The sequence below is a fragment of the Sphaerodactylus townsendi genome, linkage group LG14, assembly GCF_021028975.2.
Source record: "Sphaerodactylus townsendi isolate TG3544 linkage group LG14, MPM_Stown_v2.3, whole genome shotgun sequence".
Classification (NCBI taxonomy): domain Eukaryota; kingdom Metazoa; phylum Chordata; class Lepidosauria; order Squamata; family Sphaerodactylidae; genus Sphaerodactylus; species Sphaerodactylus townsendi.
The window spans coordinates 14,988,117-15,012,466 of record NC_059438.1 but is presented as its reverse complement, the minus strand read 5'-3'; the positions used below and the strand labels follow the sequence as shown (position 1 = coordinate 15,012,466).

Sequence of the window (24,350 nt, the reverse complement as noted above, 5' to 3'; positions counted from 1 at the left end):
TGCTTCACTCCTGTAGTTTCTTTCCCCTTCATTCAATTTATTTATTTTTATTTATTTATATTTTAGATTTATAGGCCGCCTCTTCCCCGAAGGGCTCGAGGCGGCTCAACAACATGGCTGTTATTAACAGCAACTCAACAACATAACGTAAACATTAAAACTCCGGCAGCAATTACATATAATTAAAACAATCCAAGCCATTCAACCCGTATAAAACAGTTCAAACAGGCGCCCGTTCCTAAGGCTAAAAACAAGGGAAAAGAGGAAAGAAGAAAGGGAGGGAACAGGTGGGCCCAGATGGAGTCACAGCAGGCCCAACCGAGATGACAAAGATGGAAATTCGGCAGAGTTTCAGTGGGGGGCAGTAGAACAGCGGCCAGCCTCTTGACGTGGGAAGAAGACTTTGGGGCAGCTCAAGCTTAACGTCTTTGGGGAATATATTTCAATCAGTGCAGCAGTGTATGCTTAGCAGGGGGTGATACTTCTTCATTCATGTCTTAGTTGTTAAAACTTGAAAGTGAAATTTGAATTTGAGGATAATTGCCTGGCTGTAGGCCTTGTTAATTTGGACTTTCAAAACCAGTTGTTTCTTGTGATCAGTGCGGTTTAAGCACGTGGGAATGGTTGGCCATATTTGTCCAGAGACTGCTGAAGAAACTTAGACGAAAGACTCAACCGTGGTTTCTCGAACCATGATAGAGTGTTATGTCCGGGTACCTAAATTATAGCTTGCCTGTGATCAAGTATGAGAAACCATGGTTGGAAATGGGTTCTGTGGCTTAATGGTATATCTAAGCTGAGCAAATTACAGTAAGTCAATTTCTTTACATCTCTGCCGTCAATATAACACATAGGCTTTGTTAAACTTTCTGCAACACGATTTCTGACTTCAAGATTATCTCAGGCAAAGTTAAATATGATCTCTGGCCCTCAGTGATTGTACCCAGGTGTCACTATCACAATTTTGCCCTCTCAAGTCTGAAGACGAGGGATCAAATGGCGCAGAAGGAAATGAATTATTTGGGGGGGGGGGGGGTTTCTTTGCAATCTCTCTTGTATGCGGCTTCGTCAAAGGGAAACTTTCAGATTCTTTTTAGTAGTGTCCCCGTGCATCTGAAAGATTCCCCCTGATGAAGCTGCGTGTGAAATGTGTAGTGGGTTTAAAGATGATTAAAGAATTTTTTTGCCCTCTGTGCCATTTGTTTCCTTGCCTTCATTTTGGGCTTGGTGCAGCCCCCTTCTTTTCTTCATCTCAAGAATGAGTCAGAAATCCTTAGTTTTGTGTGCTCCCCGACTCTTCTGCTCTCCTTTCCGATTGTGTGCTGTGCCGAAATGAAATGGCTGGAAGTCTTCCGTCCCATTGCACTTTGTTGTCTATAAACCATAATTTCAAATCATATAGGTTAGATTAAAAATTTCTTAAACCTGAAAGTCCTCACAAGAACATAGGAACATAAGAACATAAGAACAAGCCAGCTGGATCAGACCAGAGTCCATCTAGTCCAGCTCTCTGCTACTCGCAGTGGCCCACCATTCTTGATCATAGAGTTAGAAGAGACCCCAAGGGCCATCAAGTCCAACCCCCTGTCATGCAGGAGCACTCAGTCAAAGCACTCCCAACATATGTTCATCCAGCCTCTGTTTAGAAACTCCAAAGAAGGAGACTCCACCTCTCCCCAAGGCAGTGAATTCCACTGTCGAACAGCCCTGACAGTCAGAAAGTTCTTCCCAATGTTTTGGTGGAATCTCTTTTCCTGCACCTTGAATCCATTACTCCGTGTCCTAGTCTCTGAGGCAGCAGAAAACAACCTTGCTCCCTCTTCAACATGGCATCCCTTCAAATATTTAAACATAGCTACCATGTCCCCCCTTAACCTTCTCTTCTCCAGACTAAACATCCACAGCTCCCTAAATGTGGCTCAGCTTTGGGAAGAAGCTTCATTGAGGTCTCATTTGCTTTCTGTTGTGTGTGCGGAAATTGGAATTAGAATTCTTTTGACTACTGGCTCTTCAGATCCGATGCATCATGCTATTTACGGTATCGGGGTAAATTCTTCAGCCGTCTGTGTATTTTCAGGTGGCACAAAATCAAGGCAAACTTGGTAAACCCCAAAATGAGTTCACGTTCTTTTGTTGCATGTTTATTTGTCTATCTAAATTAGGATCTTTACCCACCTCTTGAGGCCTGGGGCTGCAAATAACTCTTAAACACACAAGATAGTTAAAAATACTTAATGATTTAATGGCTGCTTAAAATTTACCCCACCCCTTGCTTAGTTCCTGACTTTAAACACTGACACGTTTAAATCGTAAAGTGGAAAAAATATTCAGGTTCACACATAGAAGTATCTCCTGGAGAGGGAATTTCCAGATTTCATCTTAGAGGCCTGCTGCAGATTTGGGTATGATACACTGCGAGATGCTGTCTGTATACACTTCTCTTCAAACTTGGCAACTGGCTGGTATATCCAAGAGTACAATCTTTGGCCTTTTCCGCACAGACCAATTAAACCGGGATAACACTGGTAAAAAACCTGGGTTGGGGGTGGAACTTCGCATGGATCCCAATCCTAACACGGATCCGCTCTGCATTTCCTCCCTCCAACCAGGGTTTTTCAACCATTGCGTTATGTGCAATTCTTTTGTTTAAACGTGGTTCGCAGCTGCGGCTGAGCGAACGGCTGCGGCTGTGAGCCACATTAAAGCAAGAGAATCGCACATCACACGATTCTCGAAACCCCCTTCCCTGGCTCCCATTTGTGGAGCCACACAGGGGAAACAGGCCGTATCATGGTCCCGGCGGTTGGTCTGGGAAAAAAGGACAAGCAGGGGCTGGGGTGGGGCGAGTTCATATAACAAGCCCTTTCCCTGCTTTTATTAGCCCATGCAGAAAGGGCCTTAGTCGAGTCTTCAAAACATGTCTTCTAACAGGTCAAGAGAAGGTTTTTGTAAATACTTTTATAGATCCGAACTTTGTAGCTGCTTATTATAAACACGTTATCGAACAGCCGCTGGTCAACTGTTCACGGTAGATAAAAGTACCCATTCTGTTTCAGTTAAAATGCCTCATGGGTTTCGTAGTCTTAAGGACGCGTCCTCCTGTGAATGATGATAGCGTGGGGTGAAAAGGTTGAACTTCGCCACAGAGAGGCATGATGTCTGATGTGTAACCATGATTCATCAGGGTTTTTGTTTTTTAAGAAATGTCAAGATGTGGGACCGCCCGCCGCAGGGGTGAGATCAAGAGCCAGAAGGGTACGAAGCGGCAATGTTTGGTCGAAGCTCCTTCCCACCCTGCTAACCATTTTGGCAGCAGTTCTATCAACCATCTCTTTTTCATTGGATAATCTTGGACATGAGATTCTTAAAGAACTGATAGCGTTCTCGCCTGCCTGCCTGCCTGCCTGCCTGCCTGCCTTGGCGAAACTCAATAACAGCCCGACTGCAGATTGACAGTAATGGATTCGGCACCCTTACACATATGTTTTTGTTCTTCCCTGTTCTTTCTCACAAATAGATGTTATTAATTAACTGTCCTCGGCAAAAGACATCTGTAAGTGTACTTGTGCCAATTAGCTTTCTTTAATGCCGGACTAGTGTTTCACAATGTTTGAAATGTAATATTTTCCCCGCTTTGTTGTATTTCCAGTTTCAAATAGAAAAGGAACATTGTAGTGTGTTGTTCAAGGCACATACTTTCCAATTAATAGAGAAAGAAAGAATCTGGAGGAGAAAAGGGACTCTATGAAGAAGCGAATGCAGTGTTTTTCGAAGATGCAATCGTTAGTTGACTGAAAATGAGACTCAAGCAGCAAAATAATAAAAAAAAGAAGCTGTTCAGACAGTGCTTGTTTTACTCAGAAATCTCAAACCAGTAAAGTCAGGAGAACATAAGAAGAGCCCTGCTGGATCAGACCAGTGGCCCATCTATGCCAGCGTGGTGTAGTGGTTAAGAGCAGGTAGATTCTAATGTGGAGAACCGGGTTTGATTCCCCACTCCCCCACCTGAGTGGCAGAGGCTTATCTGGTGAACCAGTTGTGTTTCTGCACTCCTACATTCCTGCTGGGTGACCTCAGGCTATTCACAGTTCTTTGGAACTCTCAGCCCCACGGTCAATTCGGTTCCCTTCAGTGGAGGGCGATTCCAGGCTGTCCCCACAGCAACTGAGTTGGCCCCCTGGAACCGAGCTAAGTGGGCGGGATCATCTTGGTGCCTGTTTCACTTCTCGATCGTGATTGGCGCTTGTGTTACGGCGGGAAACGGGAGCATTCTTTTTTTACAGTTTTTACAGTTTACAGTTACATGCACTTTCTGCCCGCCACGACTCTCCCGTTCTGCGCATGCCACAAAAGCGGCTTGTGATTGGTTGAACAAATGAGGTGTCGTTTCGATGCTTCCCCACTTCGAAGCGATATCGACCTTGTTCCTGCAGAAAAGTGCAGTTCATAACTGCGACAAGGATGCGACATAAATGAGGTGTCGTTTCGATGCTTCCCCACTTCGAAGCGATATTGACCTTGTTCCGGCAGAAAAGTGCAGTTCATAACTGTGACAAGGATGCGGCAGAAAAGTGCAGTTCATAACTGCGACAAGGACTGAGGCCAACCTAGGTAGAAACCAGTTCAACTCTGTCAGTGGGGAAAGCACCATAACTTGTCTGTTGTGGGGAGAGGAAGAGATAGGAGCTTGTAAGCCACCTTGAATCTCCTTACAGGAGAGAAAGGTGGGATATAAATCCTCCTCCTCCTCCTCCTCCTCCTCCTCCTCCTCCTCCTTTTCCTCCTCCTCCAGCATCCTGTCTGGCCAATCAGTTACCATGCAGGGTAAGCATCAAGGTTGAGGCCTGGCTGACTCTGGGTACAGAAGTTTTGCCAGATACTAGAGGTATGCAAAGCCCTTTCACAGGAGACTTTCACCAAGCGAAGGGTGGCACATACATATGGAGCAGCCCCGCTGCCTGGGTGATTCACATAAGCAAGCCAAGCTGTCTGCTGATTTTTTAAGAAGAAAACAACTTTGGCCGAACAACATTTGAGAGGATTGAGGCTGCCTGATATTGAGTCGGATCGTTGGTCCAGCTAACTCAGTAATGTCTGCTGTGTCTTTAAATGACCATACTTTCTAAACTTGGTTATCACAGCAAAATGTCTCAGTGCCACAGCGACCTGGTGTCTGGGATCAATAACACCTTGACTGTGCTTACACTTGCCGGAACTAGAGGCCTAATTAGCCAATATGCATCTGATGAGGTGAGCTTTACTCCATGAAAACTTGCGCTGCGATTGGTCCACTAGCTCTTAGTAGTAAGCACATTATTCCCTTTCACCACTTTGGCTGCCAATGAAGGGAATAAATGAACAAATCGGTTGTACACCAAAGTTAGTGAAAAGGGGGGTTCGTTTAGTAATGAGTAATCATGTTGCAATGAGAGCGTTTGACATGTCCCAAAAGACGTCCAGGAGATGACAAGACACAAACTATATTAACTGCCACTGGAGATCAAGTACTTGATTTGGCGAAACTTTGTTCTGATCCATTTTCATCTTTCTGTGTTCTTGGAAGAACATACCAGTCGGGATCCAAAGAAATGCACATCTAGTTCCGCATGCCCAAGGAGAACTTGGAGGAGAGGACGTTATGGTTTTATACTTCTTGAATAGCTGCCTCAAATGTGCAACAGCGAACAACTTTTGACACCGAGGAGAGCCTTGGATTCTGTTTGTGACTTGGCGTGGGAAGTCTGCTGCTGAAATTAGAGGGGACTTCCAAGACCCTCTCCAGGCATTCTCAACCCCTTGGGCTTGCTTTGAAGTCGCTCCTTGGATCCTGGCTGCAAAGTTTCTCTCAGGAGAAGCGAGCGTTGTTCCCAACAGCTGTGACGGTTTTTAACACAAAAACCCAGATCTTTGTGAAGGTTTGATATCTGAAGAGGAAGCAAGTGAATATTTTCACAGCAACGGTAGTGTCCGCTGACCTATTTCAAGCACAGATGCTGGAAATATGTCTCTGTTACTGCTTCCCTCTTGTTTAAGATAGGAGTCCGGTCTGGAGAAATTTAATATTGTTGGCAAGGCTCTCGGTGGAAGTTCACATTGTGTGTATCTGAACTCTGGCATGCGGCTCGATTGTGTTCTCAGTTTACAGGGCTGCCAGTTTTAACTCTTCCCTGGGAGTGCTCACATTTTATTAATAGACGTGTTCCTCTCATTTGAGTCCTACTTTACCTCATGAATGATGTGGACAGAGCTCTGAGGCGGAATATTTTCCATACATGCCGAGATGGGAAATTTCGCCTGGGGGCAAGGAGCACTACTGCATGCACTAAATCCAAATTATGTGTATGCTAAAACAGAAGTGGAGGGTTCAAATATGTGATCCCTCGCCTGCAAATGAAGTAGTATGGACTACTCTAACACCTTCGTTGTCTGCGTTTACCAGGGCTTCTCTTGGGCTAAGCATGGCTAGGATTGGACTGCATATGTTTTTCTAAATGCACACAAAGAGCACTGTTTGTTTTTTCTTCAGCCAAGTATTGGGCAGTGTGAAAACCATCCTTTGGTTCCTCTTTGCAACAGAATTAAGTTGGTTATTGTTGTTAAATCATGTAGAACAAGGGTGTCAAAAATGGCGCCTGAGGGCCGGATCCAGCCCTTGGAGGGGTGATTAGGCCCACAAGCCATCTGAGGCAGTACCCTCTGGAATGGGGGGGGGGGTTGCCTCAGCATTTTCATGGGTCTGATGCCCCTCAAGGTAGCCACCTTACCCAGCTGTGGGCTTACCAGTCAAAGGACCACCCACTCAGGAGCAGCAGTGGCGTAGGAGGTTAAGAGCTCGTGTATTTAATCTGGAGGAACCGGGTTTGATTCCCAGCTCTGCCACCTGAGCTGTGGAGGCTTATCTGGGGAATTCAGATAAGCCTGTGCACTCCCACACACGTCAGCTGGGTGACCTTGGGCTAGTCACAGCTTCTCGGAGCTCTCTCAGCCCCACCTACCTCACAGGGTGTTTGTTGTTAGGGGGGAAGGGCAAGGAGATTGTAAGCCCCCTTGAGTCTCCTACAGGAGAGAAAGGGGGATATAAATCCAAACTCTTCTCTTCTCTCTCTTCTTCAGTGCCATTCTGAGACCAGCTGAGGCAACCACCCCCCTCCCAGGCCTAGTCTGACCAAGTCACAATTTACTTCATATCCAGCCCTTGTACTCTGCATTGGTTAGATCTCACCTAGAGTACTGTGTTCAGTTCTGGGTACCCCAATTTAAGAAGGATTTTGACAAGCTGGACCGTGTCCAGAGGAGGGCAACCCAAATGGTAAAAGCTCTGGAATCCATGCCCTACAAAGAGAGACTTTGGGAGCTGGTATGTTAAGTTTGGTGAAGAGAAGGTTAAGAGGTGATGTGACAGCCATGTTTAAATATTTGAAGGGATGTCATGTTGAAGAGGGAGCAAGGTTGTTTTCTGCTGCCTCAGAGACTAGGACACGGAGTAATGGATTCAGGGAGCAGGAAAAGAGATTCCATCTAAACGTTAGGAAGAACTTTCTGACAGTGGAATTCACTGCCTCAGAGTCTCCTTCTTCGGAGGTTTTTAAACAGAGGCTGGATGAATATATGTCAGGAGTGCTTTGATTGTGTGTTCTTGCATGGCAAGGGGTTGGACTTCATGGCCTTTGTGGTCTCTTCCAACTCTATGATTCCAATGAGTTCGGCACCCTGATGTACACAGTGTTGAGCAAATTTTAAACAGAGAAGTGGTCTAGAAATGATACAAATAAGTATTTTTACATCCCTTCCTTCCAGTGTAGTCTGTAGTCTGCTTAGGACTATGTGCCTAAAAGCTTGCATTAAAAAGGAAGAGGCAAAGAGCACTGATTCCTATTTTTGAAAGCCCTCCCTCCAAAGGAAATTATATCATCACTATGTTGAAATACGAAGGATAGGTTTTGAAGGGAATATTCCCTTAGCAACCTGATCTCAGGTGAAAAAAAGAGAACGTTGTTACTTGTAAGAAATATTAACGTATTTCCAAGGCATTTATGCAGCAAATCCCCCGCCCCCCCCCCCCATATAGTCTTCACGTTTGAGGGTCACATTTGTCACCGGACGACTTTTACCTGTTAGGAAACTGCTTTAATGTGTAATTGATCTTTCAGAATATGTGGGAAGATTAACTTCCAGTGTTTTAAAACCAAGAGCATTTGTTCTCCACTGGGCCTGTTATTTGGTAGCCCACTTTTTGCTCAGATGCAGAATCCTTCATTTGAGATCAGTGAAAGAGCAAAGAATCTACATCAGTCTGTTATCCATGGCACAAAGAGTCGCTTTAGAGAACTTCTTCTTCTCTCTCCCCTGGATCTTGACAACCTGAAACAATAACATTGGTGCATTCCATGGATTTTGGGGCCCCCAAGATCTCTATCTTCCCATCTTGTGATGAGCTTTCTACTCTCTGATTTTCAGGGTTAACCATGGTACACTGATACATCTGTGCTGATAGCTTCAGCTGACTTTTAAACATGGTTGAGCTAAACCTGGTTAATTTTAGTATGCATCACTGGATCATGAAAATGCAAGAAGGATATTAACCTGAATATAAGGGGTATATATCAGCAACACCACAGGGTGTTGCTAACCTGAAATGTTACACCTGCACTGGATAACAGCTGTTCTTTCTTAGCTGGAATGCTGCTTTTAAACCAACCAACACATTTATTATGGTCTAAGATCAGCCAACAACGACATAAGAGTGCTGGCTGAACAGCTATATATTTTTAAAATCCCCTTTTGATTTATTAATCCATTATAATTCTTTTTCCCCCTTTCATTTCTGTTGGCTCTGAATTATAAGCTAGATGGCATTTTAACCAAACACTGCTCTATTGGCATCATTACTTTTGGTTAGAGGTTAAATTGACTTTTTGGACATTCAAGTGATGATGACTCCATAGGTTAACTCTTCCAGTAGAACCTCATGTGGAGTTATTATAAATCCACATGTTTTTGTGTGCGTGGTCATTAATTAAAAATCGAGTTTCAAGTTGAAATAGCTGACCAATGTGGTTTTTGTAACCAGGTATCTGAGAAGGCTCATGATTGTTGGCAGAGAGTTCCAGAACTTTCTTCTGAATGGGTTTTTTTCCCCTCTCGCTTACTTTCTTCTAGTTGCTTTGCCTCCAGAGAAGACGGATGGAGCTTGCAGCGGTGATGAAAAGAAAATGGAAAAGGAAACCGATGCCCGGGCAAGTGCCAAGAAGCAGCTGAAATTTGAGGTAAGGGCCTAAAAACAAAAGAACAACAAAAACCTTGGATCATCAAATCACTGGAGCCTAACACTTCAGTTGTACTACAAGTGAGTCAATTTGGTGCAGCGGTTAAGAGCAATGGGCTCTAATCTGGAGACCCAGGTTTGATTCCCTGCTCCTTCACATGAGTGGCAGACTCTAATCTGGAGTACTAAGTTTGCTTCCCACTCCCTCACGTGAAGCCTGGTGCGTGACCTTGGGTCAGTCACATTTCCCTCAGAATTCTCTCAGCTTTACCTACCTCACAAGGTGTCTGTGGTGGGGAGAGGAAGAGAAGGAGTTTGTAAGCCACTTTGAAACTCCTTACTGTTGAGAAAAGAAGGGTATACATCCAGATTCCTCCTCTTCCTCCTCTTGTTTAATGGCTAGAAGTTGGTTCTCCTGTTTTGACCCACAAAGTCAAACATGGGCCCTCCAGTCATTGAGGATGGGCCCATTAGATTCTACTGCCATGTTGACCCTGCAGAAATGCAAGGTAGGAGGGGTTTTCAATCACCTGTCTGGCTTTGGTGTGGAACTGGAGGACTGTGATTGGTGTGTCAGAACCAGAGAGGTGGAACCTCTCCTGTACTGTCCTCCAATTTTGTGCCTAATTAACAAATTCTGTAGCTTAAAATGATCTTCACATTCATAGTGATACTGAGTACCAGAATCTATTGCTTTTCTGGCATCATGCAACTTTTTGCCACCTCTTTTATGACTTGCGTCCAAAGGAGGGTTTCTGGAATTACTGTGGCCAGATTTCCTGCACTTTGGCTTCTGGGTGGCTTCCAAAATGGGGAATTGAATTGTCAACCACAATTATCCACAAGCTTGTACAGAAGTCATGTTCTGCATCCCTTCTGCTTCTTCAGTTGCCCTTTGTCGGTTGCCTTTGGTTGCCCTGCATCTTCGGTTGCCCTCTGAGATCCAGTGTGGCATAGTGGTTAAGAGCAGATGGATTCTAATCTGGAGAACCGGGTTTGATTCCCCAATCTTCCACCTGAGTGGCTGAGGCTTGTCTGGTGAACCAGATGTGTTTCTGCACTCCTACATTCCTTCTAGGTGACCTTGGGCTAGTCACAGTCTTCTCTGAACTCTCTTAGCCCCACCTACCTCAGATGGTGCCTGTTGTGGGGAGAGGAAGGGAAAGGGGCTTGTGAGAAAAGAGAAAGGTATACCTTGAGAGAAAGGAGGGGTATACATCTAAATTCTCCTCCTCCTCCTCCTCTTCCTCTTCCTCCTCCTCCTCCTCCTCCTCCTCTTCCTCCTTCCCGTCAGTTTTCTTGGGAGGCTGGCCTTGTCCCTTTGCTTGTTTGTTGAAAGTACCAGTAATAGTATGCGTACATCAGTCATTTGTGCATGGACAACCGAAGACCACCGTTGTACTTAAAGAGAAATCAGTGGTGTCAGAAAGTGGCTGCAAGTGTGGAGCTGTTGTTTCTGGACTAACATGAAAATCTTTCGGATAATAGGTTTTTAGTTTGTCCCTTGTTTGACTTAATTCATGTCAGTTTCTCTTAATGACAGGGTTAATAAGCTAGAGATTGATAGATCCTTGGCAGGATAAGAAGTGCCTGCCATTTTTACCACTAAGCATCCAAAGATGTTAAAGTCCTGGCTTAAGCACAATATATTTATTGATCAGCTCTGTTCATAACTGGCTTCTCTAAAAACCCTTTTTGTCTTCAACAAACCATCTATGAGGGTTCTTAGATCACCATTACTAAGTACTAGTTTTAAAAGGTCAAGGTACTCCCCTGTGCAAGCACTGGGTAATTTATTTATTTATTTATTTATTCATTCATTCATTCATTCATTCATTCATTCATTCATTCATTCATTCATTCATTCATTCATTTATAGTTAAACTTATAGACCGCCCTCCCCCGGAGGGCTCAGGACGGTATACAACAACAACAAAACAGATAATATGGCGGCACATAAGTACCGGTACAAATTAAAACATAATATTTAAAACATAATATACAATTTCAAAATAGCAAACAGATGGTGTCTAATGGCTAAAACTCCTTTAAGAGGGGGACAGCAGGGTCCCAGCTGTTAAAAGAAGGGGAACAGGGAGGGGGAGGGGGGGTTATCAGCGGCTGGCCTCCCCAAAAGCCCGGCAGAATAGCTTAGTCTTACAGGCCCTGCGGAACCCGTTAAGGTCCCGCAGGGCCCGGGCAGCTGGAGGGAGAGCATTCCACCAGGCATTCCACCAGGCTGTAAAGGCCCTGGCCCGGGTGGAAGCCAGCCGCATCATGGAGGGGCCAGGGACTACCAGTAGGTTGGGCCTCTGCCGAACGCAGAGGCCGAGATGGGACATATGGGGCCAGACTGTTCCATGGGGTGATGTCACATCACGATGTTTACTAAGCAGACTGTGTTTACAAGGTGGTTTGCCATTGCTTTTCCCAGTTGTCTATACTTTCCCCAGCAAGCTGGGTACTCGTTTTATTGATGTTCGAAGGGTGGAAGTCTGAGTCAACCTTGAGCTGGCTGTCGGAAACCGACTTCCCTTGGGATCGAACTCAGGTTGTGAGCAGCAGAGCTTTGCCTGCACCATTGTAGTTTACCACTCTGTTCTTCAGAGCGGGAAAAATACTGTTTAGCACTCTTGTAATGTGCAAAATATATTATCTTTCCTCCATTAAAACATTCATACCTCATTTTTTGGCTATTTTGGTCAACAGTGAATTAAAAAAAAATTAAAACTAAAGATTTTTAAAAATGAAACCAACCCAGTACAAATGTGCAACATCCACAGTCTGCGCACCGTAAATCCAAAGGCTTCCTGGACCAGAGAAGTCTTTAACTGCTGCCTTAATACTAGTAAGGGAGCCACATGACCTCACTTTGGGAAGTCATTCACTACATTGGTGCTGGCACCGAAAAGGCCCTGCAAATGTCTTGCCATAATGGTAAGAGTACACAGAGCTCAAAATGTGACTTAGTTGTACAGGGTGGCTCATCTGGAAGTAGATGTCCTGGATTTATACGGTTCCATTGTTGCCATGTTTACATACAGGGGCGTACTGCCCAGGGGGACATATGGGGTCAAATCTCCCCTGTCTGCAGTCATTTAGTCATGGGGGGGGGCAGAAAATCTCCTCCACACCCTTCCTCCTTGTGCAAAAAGAGTCATTTGGTCGTGGTGGGGGAAAGCGGCCGCCTATAAGTGGTGTGTGCGTGGAAAACTCAGATTTTGCACCAGGCTGCATTTTCCCTAGATACACCTCTGGCTTACAACAGTGTCAGATAAATAAATAACCTATCCATATATTATGGATGGGAAGGATGAGAATTCATGGCAGAAGGGAGATTCAAACTGGGGACTATCTGATCGGTAGCTCAGTCTCTTAGCCAGAAGAGGAAAGTTCCTACATATGATTTGGTTGTGCAGCGAATTATATTCACAGGCAGGGGGTATCCGAATAGCTCTTGGAATTTCAGGGTGGGGGCGGAATAACTGGCTAAGGAGGAGATAGGCAATTGAAGAGTTTGCGGATACGTGGCCACCTGGAGATAGACTTGAAGGATATTAAAATTTAGCTCAGGAGGTCAAAACCTATCCCAGCCCCATGCCGGGTACCTTTGGACAGGAACACGCTTAGTTTTCTTTCTTTTTTACGAGCATTCTTTTGTCCTTCCCCACCCCCCTTGCCACACAATTGTGTTTTTGTGTCCGTCTGTCTGTGCATGCGTGCTTTGTAGGCGACTGTCTTCTTTCTAGTTATAAACGTCCTGGTGGGAAAGATGCTTTTGTGAAAGTCTTTCATCTCCGGGTCTCCAGAGTGATCCGACCTTGACCCAGCCGCACTGGAAATCCATCTGATTAGATGGCCGCGAGGAAAGAAACGCTCCTACCAGGAATGAGTCAGATGGCCTGTTTCCTCGTAGACATGCAAACATTGTGAAACGGCCAGACATTGTTTCTTGGTGGGCTTTCCTTATAAAGAGAGAGATTTCATAAATATCAGCACTGGAAGCACGTTGTCGTGCCGAGTGGAAGGTTGCTTACCTCTGTGGAGAAGGAGGGACACGGATGCCACCGGAACAGCATGAGTGTTATCTCTCCAGCGAATGGCAAACCTAAGTACAGTCCCTTTGTCAAACTGTGCATTCTTCTGATCATCCGTTACAGCCACAAATAATCTCCAGTTTCTATTCTGGGGTAAAAAGTAGTGGCTTCAGTGACAAACTTTTTATCTCGAAAAGCCATGGTCAGTTAGGATGGATATGCCAAGGCCCCTTCCGTACAAACAGAATAATGCACTTTCAATCCATTTTCAATGCACGTTGGAGCTGGATTTTACTGTGCGGAACAGCAAAACCCACTTTCAAATCAGTCGTGAAAGTGGATTGAATGTGCATTATTCTGCATGTGCAGAAGGGGCCATCGTCTGAGGAAAGTTGTGGTGAGGTGCATTCTCTTCAGAGGTGGGATCCAGCAGGTTCTCACAGGTTCCCGAGAGTAGGTTACTAATTATTTGTGTGTGCCGAGAGGGGGTTACTAATTGGTGATTTTGCCACATGATTTTTGCCTTAGTTACGCCCCTTCTCTCAGCAGTAGCGCTCAGAAATTGAAGCAGTCTAGCAGGAGGTGCACCGGCATGCGTGGCAGCCTGCGCCTGCATGCATTTGTTTCCCGCCCAAGGACTGGCGCAGTGGCTGCGTCCTTGCCACAGCCCCGCCCAGGAATGCCCCGCCCCTAGAATGCCCAGCCATGCCCCCATCATGCCCTGCCCAGTCCCATTGGCGCTACGCCACTGTTTGAATCCCACCACCATGGGAACCTGTTACTAAAATGTTTGGATCCCACCACTGATTCTCTTCCTTGAAAATACATTTCTTTATATTCCGTGGATGAGTGTGGAAGCAGCTTCTAACACACTTTGTTTATTTGCAAAATTTGTATCTTACCCTGCTGCCTTTACAAGAGCAACCAAGGCAGTTAACGATTTAAAATGTAAATGATAAAACCAGATTTTAAAACCATTAAAATACCCCCTCCCCACAAAAATGAAAAACAGTTAAAATACTGGCGGTTGTGGGTTTTTTGGGCTGTGTGGCCATGGCCTGGTAGCTTTCGACCCTTGTGTTTTGCCCATGTCATAGATGCGGGTGAAATGTTAGGAGCAAACACTACCAAACTGTAGCCACGCAGCCCGAAAAACCCACAACAGTCAGTTGATTCCGGCCACGAAAGCCTTCGCCAACAAAGAATTAAAACACAGTCCTTCGATGAGAGTGGAAGACGGAACGCCACGACATCAGCAATGACAACGACGATCAGCTTCCAAGTCCTCTCCAACCTGGACGACGGGATGGGCTATGCTGTCATGGACCAAATCCTGGATGTGTGGCATGAAGAGGGGACCGAGCCGTGAAAGACATCATGAAAAGAGCAGTTAAAACACTCATTGGAAAAGAAAGATAGTTGAGAAAATGCCAAACAAAATAGAGGAGTCTTCATTTGCTGACAGAAAAAGGGGACGAACCTCCCTGGCTATAGCGTCTGTCTTCCTCTGAGGTTCTTTTTCAGTTATGTTTAGTGCCCTTCCAGTTTCACCCAGCTGCTTATTTTTCCTCTTTTTAATTGTAATGATCAGTCTTACAAAAGTATGTTAACCAACGTGGTCAACAAAATGTAGAATTGAATACCTTCTCACTCATCAGATTATTACAGTCCCTCAGTTGGCAAATTCCGAAGTGCACTGTGGACTAAGACTCCTGTACCTAGCATTTAATAATAATTTGATAACAAAATCCTTAAATATAAAAGAATATCTCTATGACCTTTTTTTCTTCAAAGGTCTGTTGTATTCCATTACGTTATAAACAGTTTCCAGCAACCTATAAATTCCTCTTAAGCAATTCTCCTTCTGTCCCATAACCTTTTATAGTGATTTTCTTTCCATAGCCAGGAGAAACCAAACTTTCCTAAGCTAAACCTCTGCCGTATTTTGCCTCCAATAATTTGCTTCCAGTAGCTTTTCTACAATTCATAACTTGTTAGTCGTCAGTTTGTGGACTTTCTTTACCTCTCTTGGAAACCGACCTAGAAAAGCAATGTTGGGATTACGTGCCAGTCTGAAGTATACAATTTCATCCATTATATTGTGTACCTTCCCAATACTGGGCAGTGTCACCAAAAATTCCAGTATACCCAGTTTGTAAACATTACACACTACTCAGCTAACTCATGTTCCCTCCTTCATAAGACCCTGTGTGATGTAGTTGGTGTAGTCGTGAACCGGGTTTGTTTCCTCACTCCTCCACATGAAGCCTGCCAAAAAACAACAACAGAAATCGTGAGAATAAACAGGTGAAGGGGAATGGAGTCAGCACCAATGGGAAAGTCTGGGGATGGCAAAGGTGTGGGATGTCTTAAAGAGATTTTGAAACCGTTTCAACAACAGATTCGTTTTAAAAGAACATCCATTTAAAATGTTTTGAGACAGGAAATAAAACATTTTGGGGATATAAGGGGAGAAAACAATGCACAACTCCATGGAGGAAATGTTTTAGTTTAGGTTCATGGGGAAAGAGACCCCCACACACACTCAAACACACAAAGGAAGCCCAAGTGCAGGGGATAAGAGTGGGGGGAAAGTGTGAGAAACAATGTCACTAACTCTGTGTTAGCAGCTGCTTCTGGAACAACAGTATTTTAATCTGTGAAGCCAGTCAGAACCCCACGTGGTCTCATTTTCTAAAAACCCTTTTCAGGTGCCTTGAAGGGTGCCAGTGGAAACCGTGGTGCACTTGGCCACCATGGTACCCATTAGCACCTTTCCAGACACCTGAAAAGGGTTGGGGGGTTGGGGATCCCTGTGGTAGGCAAAAGGACAAATTGGGAATGATGTTCCCCTTCAAGATTAGTACTATTTTTCCCTGCATGATAGTGAAAATTGAGTAATCTGTGGCAAAGAACCAGATGTTGATCTCCCCCCCTTCCCCTCCAACTACTTCAAATCAAAGCTTCTGACCCGTGTTAGCTTTAGGGGCTTAAAAAGGGGAGGGGGGATGTTTTCATCTTATGACCCAGGTAGGAAAAAAAAATCCAAAATGGGACTGTCGAGACAGAGGGTTCTAAATCGTAGATGGTAAATGTGCCTTGGCTTTCAAAGTTGCTGGAAATGTTTGTGTAACACGAAACTCGTTTCCACTGTGGGGTTGGGGCGGGGGGGGGGGCGGGGGGAAGGCTGGCAGCTCTCAGGCCGAGCTTCGTACAGCTGAAGGAAACTTTCCTTTGAACTCAGCAGGGTTTGGAGGGGGTTACAGTTAACTGCTGTAGGGAATTGGTTTCAAGTCAGCAGATCAAGCAGGTATTTCTTGCGCTCCCGTCATGCCAAAGCTATTTGGTGCTTGTTTATTTTATTTGCGTGCAGCCACGTTCCTTTTGCTTCCCCCCCCCTCCGCCCCCCTGGCATTTTGCCTCTGACTCCCAAAGCCTATGGTTTTTGGAGGCGGAAGGACAAGGAACAAAATGGTCATCCCGTCTTTCAGTTCAGTCTGAAACGGGATTGGCACTCTACTAAGCGTGTTGGGAGAGCCCTAGGTCAGTCGGTTGGGTGGCCTTGGGCCAGTCACAGTTCTCTCAGAACTCTCTCGTCCCACACAGAGGCAGGCGATGGCTAATTACCCCCATGAGGTCAGCAAAAGCTGGCTGAGACTTGATGGCACGTGCACATATTCACACAAATCTGTGGGAAGCGCTTTGAATTTGCAGTAGTTCTACAGCAGCGGTGGCGAACCTATGGCACGGGTGCCAGAGGTGGCACTCAGAGCCCTTTCTGTGGGCACACGTGCACAGAGTTCATCATGTGGGGGGGGGTGTGGAAAATCACCCCCCACGCACACATCTAGGCTAGCCTGGGCATGATTCTTTACTTGGGAGTAAGCTCGGTTGCTGGCAATGGGGCTTGCTTCTGAGTAAACCCTCCTAGGGTCGCGATTCACCCATTCGAAGCATTGCACGGTTGCTTCACCAAGCTTACTTCCGAGTAACGTGAGCCTCGGAGCCAACCGTTTTTTCTAAACTAAAACCTCCGTATTCAAGTTAAATTGCCGTGTTGGCACTTTGCGATAAATAAGTGGGCTTTGGGTTGCAATTTGGGCACTCAGTCTCGAAAAGGTTCACCATCACTGTTCTACAGGGTTGAAAGCGCTGAATGGGAGCCACTGCAACTCAACCTTGTCCCCCAACGGGAGCATTTTTAAAAAACTCCATGTATTCCCTGTTTTTCTCCCCTTGTGACTTACAACATAGTCTTATTTGTTATAGGTTGCTGTGAGGGGTTTGTTAGGCTGAGAATATGTGACTGGCCTGAAATCTCCCCGTGAACTTTCATGGCAGAGTAGAGAATCTTGGAAACTCTACGCCAGCCTGGATTGTGAGGAGGAAATTCGGGGGTGACACACAGGTGTGGAAAACGGCAGCGGGAAAGATGAAACGTTTCAAATATGCCCTCACAACAAGGGAAGGTGTCTTGAAAGCGTTTTAGGCCAAAGGATCGTTTTAAAAGGGGATTCAAATAAAATGTTTTTGGAACCAAAAGGGGAAAAAACAATACGGAACTCCGTGGAGGAAACATTTTATTTCCTGCCTGAAAACGTTTTAAAAGGTTTGTGCAGAAAGAACCGCTGATAAACGGTCATTGGTGTGTACAGATGATGTTCTAAAGGAGCAGCAGTGGCATAGGAGGTTAAGAGCTCGTGTATCTAATCTGGAGGAACCGGGTTTGATTCCCCGCTCTGCCGCTTGAGCTGTGGAGGCTTATCTGGGGAATTCAGATTAGCCTGTACACTCCCACACACGCCAGCTGGGTGACCTTGGGCTAGTCACAGCTTCTCGGAGCTCTCTCAGCCCCACCTACCTCACAGGGTGTTTGTTGTGAGGGGGAAGGGCAAAGAGATTGTAAGCCCCTTTGAGTCTCCTGCAGGAGAGAAAGGGGGGATATAAATCCAAACTCCTCCTCCTCCTCCTCCTCCTCCTCCTCCTCCTCCTCCTCCTCCTCCTCCTCCTCTTCTTCTTCTTCTTCTTCTTCTTCTTCTTCTTCTTCTTCTTCTTCTTCTTCTTCTTCTTCTTCTTCTTCTTCTTCGTCTTCTTCTTCATGCCACTGGTTTTAGTGGAACTAGATTGCAGTCTTCAGACATGACTGTCCTTAACGTTTTCCCCATCAACTCATAACTCAGCAAGATGGCCCATGACTGCTGGGGTGGGCTAGGATTATCAATCCCCCTCCCTTTATTAATTCCAAATTGGGTTCTGCTTCAGTCAATGCAGAGCTTTAATGAGTTATCAGGAGTCGCTGGAATTATTGCTACTTTAAAAAAATCTTTGCCGTGAAAAGTTTTTTTCAGAGACGAGCTTATGCCATGGGATTTTTCTTTATTAATGGTCACTTGTGTTTCAACTTCATCTTGTTTCACGCTGTGAGTCTCTCACTTTTCCCCCCTTCTTGAATTAAGTGGGGGTTTTTTCTCCTCATTCATGCTCTCTAGCACTTTCTTGTTAAATTGGAGGATCTTGCATTATGTGTCTCAGCATTTCAGTCAGTGCCTTTCTCATGGTTTTCTCTTCTTGCTCAATGAAACTGGGGGGAAAAATGTTTCAAATTCCTTGAGAGTGTCAGCCCAAGGGAATTAGACAGTGCTATTGTTGAATGTCTCCCTTCTCTTGATCAATAGAAAGAGGTGTGTGGGGGGGTGTTAATTCCAAACTTTATGGTGGCCAAACAACCAAGGGGAACAGACGGCCCAGATAACATGTTTTAAAAATCTAGGCAAGTAGTTGGACCATTATGTTCAAAAGTCAGAAGCTGCCCTAATGGCCAGATTCCCCCCCCCCCCCCAGTACTGCATTTTTTTTGGGGGGGGGTCTTTTTTCACCGAGTTTCTTAACGTCATACTAGCCAGTCCATAATAGAGGTCCAGATGGTTGAACTCAGACCACCTGTATCATTTCTACTTTTCTTACATGTACTTTTCTTTCCTCATTGTGGTCTGCCGTGCTTTAGACCTAGGGCTGCCGATCTTCAGATGGTGTGCTCACCATAATCCAAAAATTGGGCAGAGGTGCACCAGTAGATACAAACCATGAAAAACCTTCACCAAAAAGCTTAAAATACCTCTATACTTTTTGAACTGAATAAAGTTTCTGAACTCTGAACCAAAGTTTCTAGTGATTTTTTACATTATTAAATGTTTTGGCAGAACTGAAATCAGATCTATTATCTCCCTTAAATGAACAGCATACAAGTTTGAAATTATATACAGTCATATTAGAGAATCCAAGGCTCATTCCGCACATGCAGAATAATGCACTTTCAAACTGCTTTCAGTGCTCTTTGAAACTGTGCGGAATGGCAAAATCCACTTGCAAACAGTTGTGAAAGTTGTTTGAAAATGCATTATTTTGCGTGTGCGGAAGGGGCCCAAAACACAATATCCTAGCAACGCAGACAATACAATTCATATAATATAGCCACAAGGGCTCATTAGCGCAGCCATATATATGTCTGTCTTCTTTTTTTATGTTAAAAACTGGCAGTGCTCTGTGTTGTTGGAGTGTTGTTTACAAGTTGCAGTGCCCTTTAAGAAGCAGATGAAGCAGCTTATAAAGTCCTTCTTCTCCCCACAAGAGACACCTTGTGTGGCAGGTGGGGCTGAGAGAGTTCTGAAGAACTGTGACTAGCCCCAGGTCACCCAGCAGGAATGTAGGAGCGGGGAAACAAATCCAGTTCATCAGATAAGAGTCTGCCACTCGTGTGGAGGAGTGGGAAATCAGAGTCCACCTGCTCTTAACCACTACACCATTCTGGCACTCTGAAGTCGTAGCATCTTTGCCATGCCTTTCTGAAGGAGGCCTGGGTGACTGTTTCTTCAGGCATGCAGAAGGCCAGCTTCCCTGTATTATTTCCAAAGGCCTACTGGCTGTGAAGCCAGCATTTTGTGAACTGATTAGTTTGAATTTTGCTGCTGATTTGAACATTTTTCTAACGGATTTTAAAATATATATATATAATTTCTCTTGGCATTATTTTGAGCTTCTTAAGGGGCTGAAGGGAAGATATATCTGTTTAAACAACTGTTATGCTTCCTCTCAACACATTCCTGATAGACTTTACAAATACAAATATAAAATTAATTTTTTTTAAAGCAACTGTGTTCCTCGATTGAACATTTTAAAATGAGAGCTTAGCCTTCTCTGCCAATAGGATTTGGGCTTTAGGTAATCGCTTGCTCTGTTCGTGTTCCTCAGGAATTGCAGTGTGATGTGTCCCTTGAAGAAGATAATAGGCAAGAGTGGACTTTCACACTGTATGATTTCGACAACAACGGCCGAGTCACACGTGAGGTAAGCAAAGCAAAGCTTCCCGAAGCCCACGTCATGTTTACGAACCAGAAGCGCGGATTATGTATCCTCCGGCGTATTGCACTTGTGACTGTGAAGCATCTGATTGGTTGAGCTGGTGTGGTGTCATGGAATGTTCAGTTGGCCCTTGCTAATCAGAGGCAACCTCAAAGACTGAAGATTAGGAAGCCTGTGGGCCAGGTGGAAAGTGGAAGAGGAGACAGCAGAGGAGGCTCTGAGGTGACAAAGTAAGCCAAAGCTAAGGAGGCAAGCAAGACAAAGCAGGAAGCTAATGAAACAATGGTCTAGTCCTCATTGAGGTAGGGAGCCTGCCTCTGGGCTGCACCACAGACTCCAGGTTCGGGGGTTTGCTTGATTTCATGCATCTCCATACAAACACAGTAATCAATGAATACAGGAAATTAGGGGGGAAGGGGCCTGTAGACTAGAATGGTGTAGCCCTGAACAGGTTTGTAGCCTCAGAGAAAGTGATGGTTGATTAAAAAAAAAAGGAGCAAAGGAGAAAATGAGAGACAGCATGTTGCACTATCTGGGAGCCAGATTGAAATTATGCTCATTAGGTCCTCTCACGGTTCCCTTGCTTTGCTGGGAAAAGAGTATGGCTCTCTGTCATTTCCAGCACAAATCTGGAAGAGACCTGGAAATGGCATAATGACATAGAGTGTGTGTGTGAGGGGGGGGGGTATCCTAGAGAGTCACACCGACATGGTGATATTACTTCCTAGTTTGTGCCAGAAGTGATAGAGCACTGCTGACATCCCTCTGTTCCTCTCTCATCAGTTGCCAACAAATGACTGGCTACTCTAGTTCAAATATGCTACTATGAACCTTGGCGGTTGACCTGGGCCCGTCACATTATCTTAACTTGCAGAATTTGCAGAATTGTTGAGAGGATAAAGAGTGGGAGAGAGAGCTATGTATGGCATCTGGGCTTCTGGGAGGAAGGACAGGATATAAAATATTCAAGATGGTAGAAAGTAGGGTAGGACTGTGTGCAGTAAGCAGGAAGGAAGTGAGGTCTGGGGGGCCGCCCGCTCTGTTGTCAAGGGACATGAGGTTGCTAGGTCTAGAGTCTTACATGTCAGCAAAGGAAATAGTTCAGGTTTGGCTTCTCCTGTCAGTACATTGCAATACTGTGATATGATAATCCCAGAAGAATGAAGATCGAGAAGTTGTGGCGGAGCAGAATTTTTGGTGTCCGTCCATTCATCTCAAGCACACAGAGCAATGTCTCCCTGATGAACTTGAATGTAAAATCTGCAGATTTTATTGGGAGGCCCCAAAGACATTCCTCTCACAGATCAGCCCTCCCAGTAAGGTTGGCTGATATCCACAAGTGGACGTTTTCCCCCCACACTCCATTTCTGTATCTTGATTAGTGGCTGCCAGATGTATGAATCAATTCCTCTGGAAAGCCTTGCATTTCCCGATGGCATGAAAGTTCTGTCAGTGGAGAGCAAGGGTCTGTGCTTGCACCCATTCCCACCCAAGCCCAATCAGTTGACATCAAAGCCATCAAGAGATAAATCCGCTTTTGGCACCAACTATTTCTTTGTTAACTGGTTTTGGCATCCTTTTGCTAATATATATTTAAAAAGTTGGTTGCTGTTTAATATCAGGGATTAGCTGTTTGAAAACCAAGAGTTTAAAAATGCTTCTTTTTGTAGGGGTAAAATGCTAAAATAAACGATTCTCTAAACATAGTGTCAAAACAAAACCTTTGCAAATCTGTACCCCTTTCTAGCCGAGTGAACAAAATAGCAAGCATGCTGTTTTGAAATTCTTTCCAGCGGTATTAGCTGCGTCAGTCAATCATATTTATGGGCACGGAGCCCTGGGCTGGGCTGTCAAATTATCCACTGCCCACCATCGGATTTAATTTCAAAGCAACTGAATGTAGCTGGTGGCTCTCGGCACAAGCACGCAATCAAGCCGGCATAGCCTCAAAGAACCTTGTTGGGTAATCTCGGTATTCACATTTTGTACACAAAAATAAAAGTTGGGTCAAGCCCTTGTGTTTTTCAGAGCAGGTATATTTGGTTAAGCAAATAAGCAGAGCTCAGGTCAGGGTGATTCATCTTCAAGCATCTTATAAGACAGGTTTTGAACCTGTGGACGTCTTTGGGATTCTGACCCAGTATGGTGACACAGTCCAAAAATGTCTGCCATAGGAGGCAGACAAACCACAAAATGTCTGTCATAGCCTACTTTCAGATACACAGGAGACAATCGGGCAGAAAACCTTTACAGGAATATAAAACATGCCAAATAATTATTAGGCTTGGTCAATACCCTAGAAATTCGGTAAAATTTGGATTTGGATTTATTTGGGCAAAAAAAGTATGCCTGAATAAGACAAATAACATATTCGAATATATCCGAATATTCGATTATACCTGTAAAATTCGGGTCCATCTGATTTTTTTGAGTATTTTTTTTGGGGGGGGGGGGTTGCGTTTTGGTCTTTAGGAGGCATATTTTTAAAGCTAGCAGCACCAACATTTCAAGGTATCATCTGGAGCTGACGCCCACAAACCCCATAATGGGGATCCCTGTGACAAGAGGATCCTTGTGTATGGGATGCATTGTTTGTTTGAAGAAAACTCCCCACCTTTTTGAAAGTGCGTCTTACACTTTTGTGTTCCTCTTGTGCCTGAACAGTGGCGCTGCACGCTCACATAGATAGACCTTTGACTTCACCTCCTAGCTCCTTTTTCTTGCTTAATGATCTGCCGGGAAAAGAGACTTTGTTTTGAGCAAGTGAGGGATGGCTGTCAAACTTGGTACTGTGGATTGGAGGCGCGGCAGACACGGGAAAATACTTTTAAGAGCTTCCGGAGTGCCCTCAACCAACTGTTCCTTTGCAGAAAGAAGATCTCCTTGGAAGCTCTTACACGCAGAAAATGTATCCAATACTTGAAATTCCTTTAGCAGAAGCTAGTGCGTGATTCAGTCTTGATCTTGTTTTTCAGCTCCCTCTGAATAACATTCAACCAGTCTTTATGCAGTGCATACCACATTAAATCAGCCATGGAAATAAAGCCACGGCAGTTATTAACCCGACTCCCCACCCCCAGTTTTACTAGCCTTTCCCCCAAAATACTTTCATTAGCTTGCATATCCCCACATGAGTTATTTGTGGAGCCCTAAATGGAAAAAAACCTCCAAAACTTTTGCAAAGCTTAGCTGTCTTGTCACCTTTAGATCGCGATCGCTCACCGCAGGTGACCAAGTGAATAATTCTTGTATTTACATATCTGCTGTGCCGTTTTGACTAATTTGGTCAATACCGCCCAAAAAGTTATTTTGTCTTCTCTTTCCTTCTCTTCCTCCCCCTCTCCAATGCTCCCAAAAGAATGCTTAGAGCTTCCAAATAAATAACTAGAAGGAAATGCAAAACGGAGTACAAATTCTTTTTATGGCATGCGTGAACTGAAGTGACCCGAAATTTTAAAGAGGGGCGCGCACGTGATTGGGGTTTTTTTTACCAGTGTGTAATGACAAATCTCCATGAAAGTGTTGAAATTCCATCTCAGAAGGAAGCGCTTTGGTTCCTGGCAATACTCTTTTAAGAATCTTCTGAACGTAATACTGCTTTGATTCCGTTCTTGAGATGCCGCTCTCTTCTTTTCCCTTCTCCCCCCCCCCTCCTTTCCCCAATTCCAGTTCAGATCTAGGCACGCTTC

At 44.8% G+C, this 24,350-nt stretch overlaps 1 protein-coding gene across 2 annotated transcripts in view; it reads left to right on the top strand.

Annotated features, from left to right (window-relative positions):
* NKD1 (NKD inhibitor of WNT signaling pathway 1) overlaps positions 1-24,350 on the top strand; it is a 139,459-nt gene that overhangs the window by 98,659 nt on the left and 16,450 nt on the right. The window contains exons 5-6 of one of the 2 annotated variants that reach the window (XM_048516117.1): positions 9,160-9,266; positions 20,551-20,646. In XM_048516117.1, coding sequence (XP_048372074.1) covers positions 9,160-9,266; positions 20,551-20,646 — 203 coding nt within the window. The remainder of the gene's footprint in view (positions 1-9,159; positions 9,267-20,550; positions 20,647-24,350) is intronic. The other variant, XM_048516118.1, reaches the window with a different exon arrangement.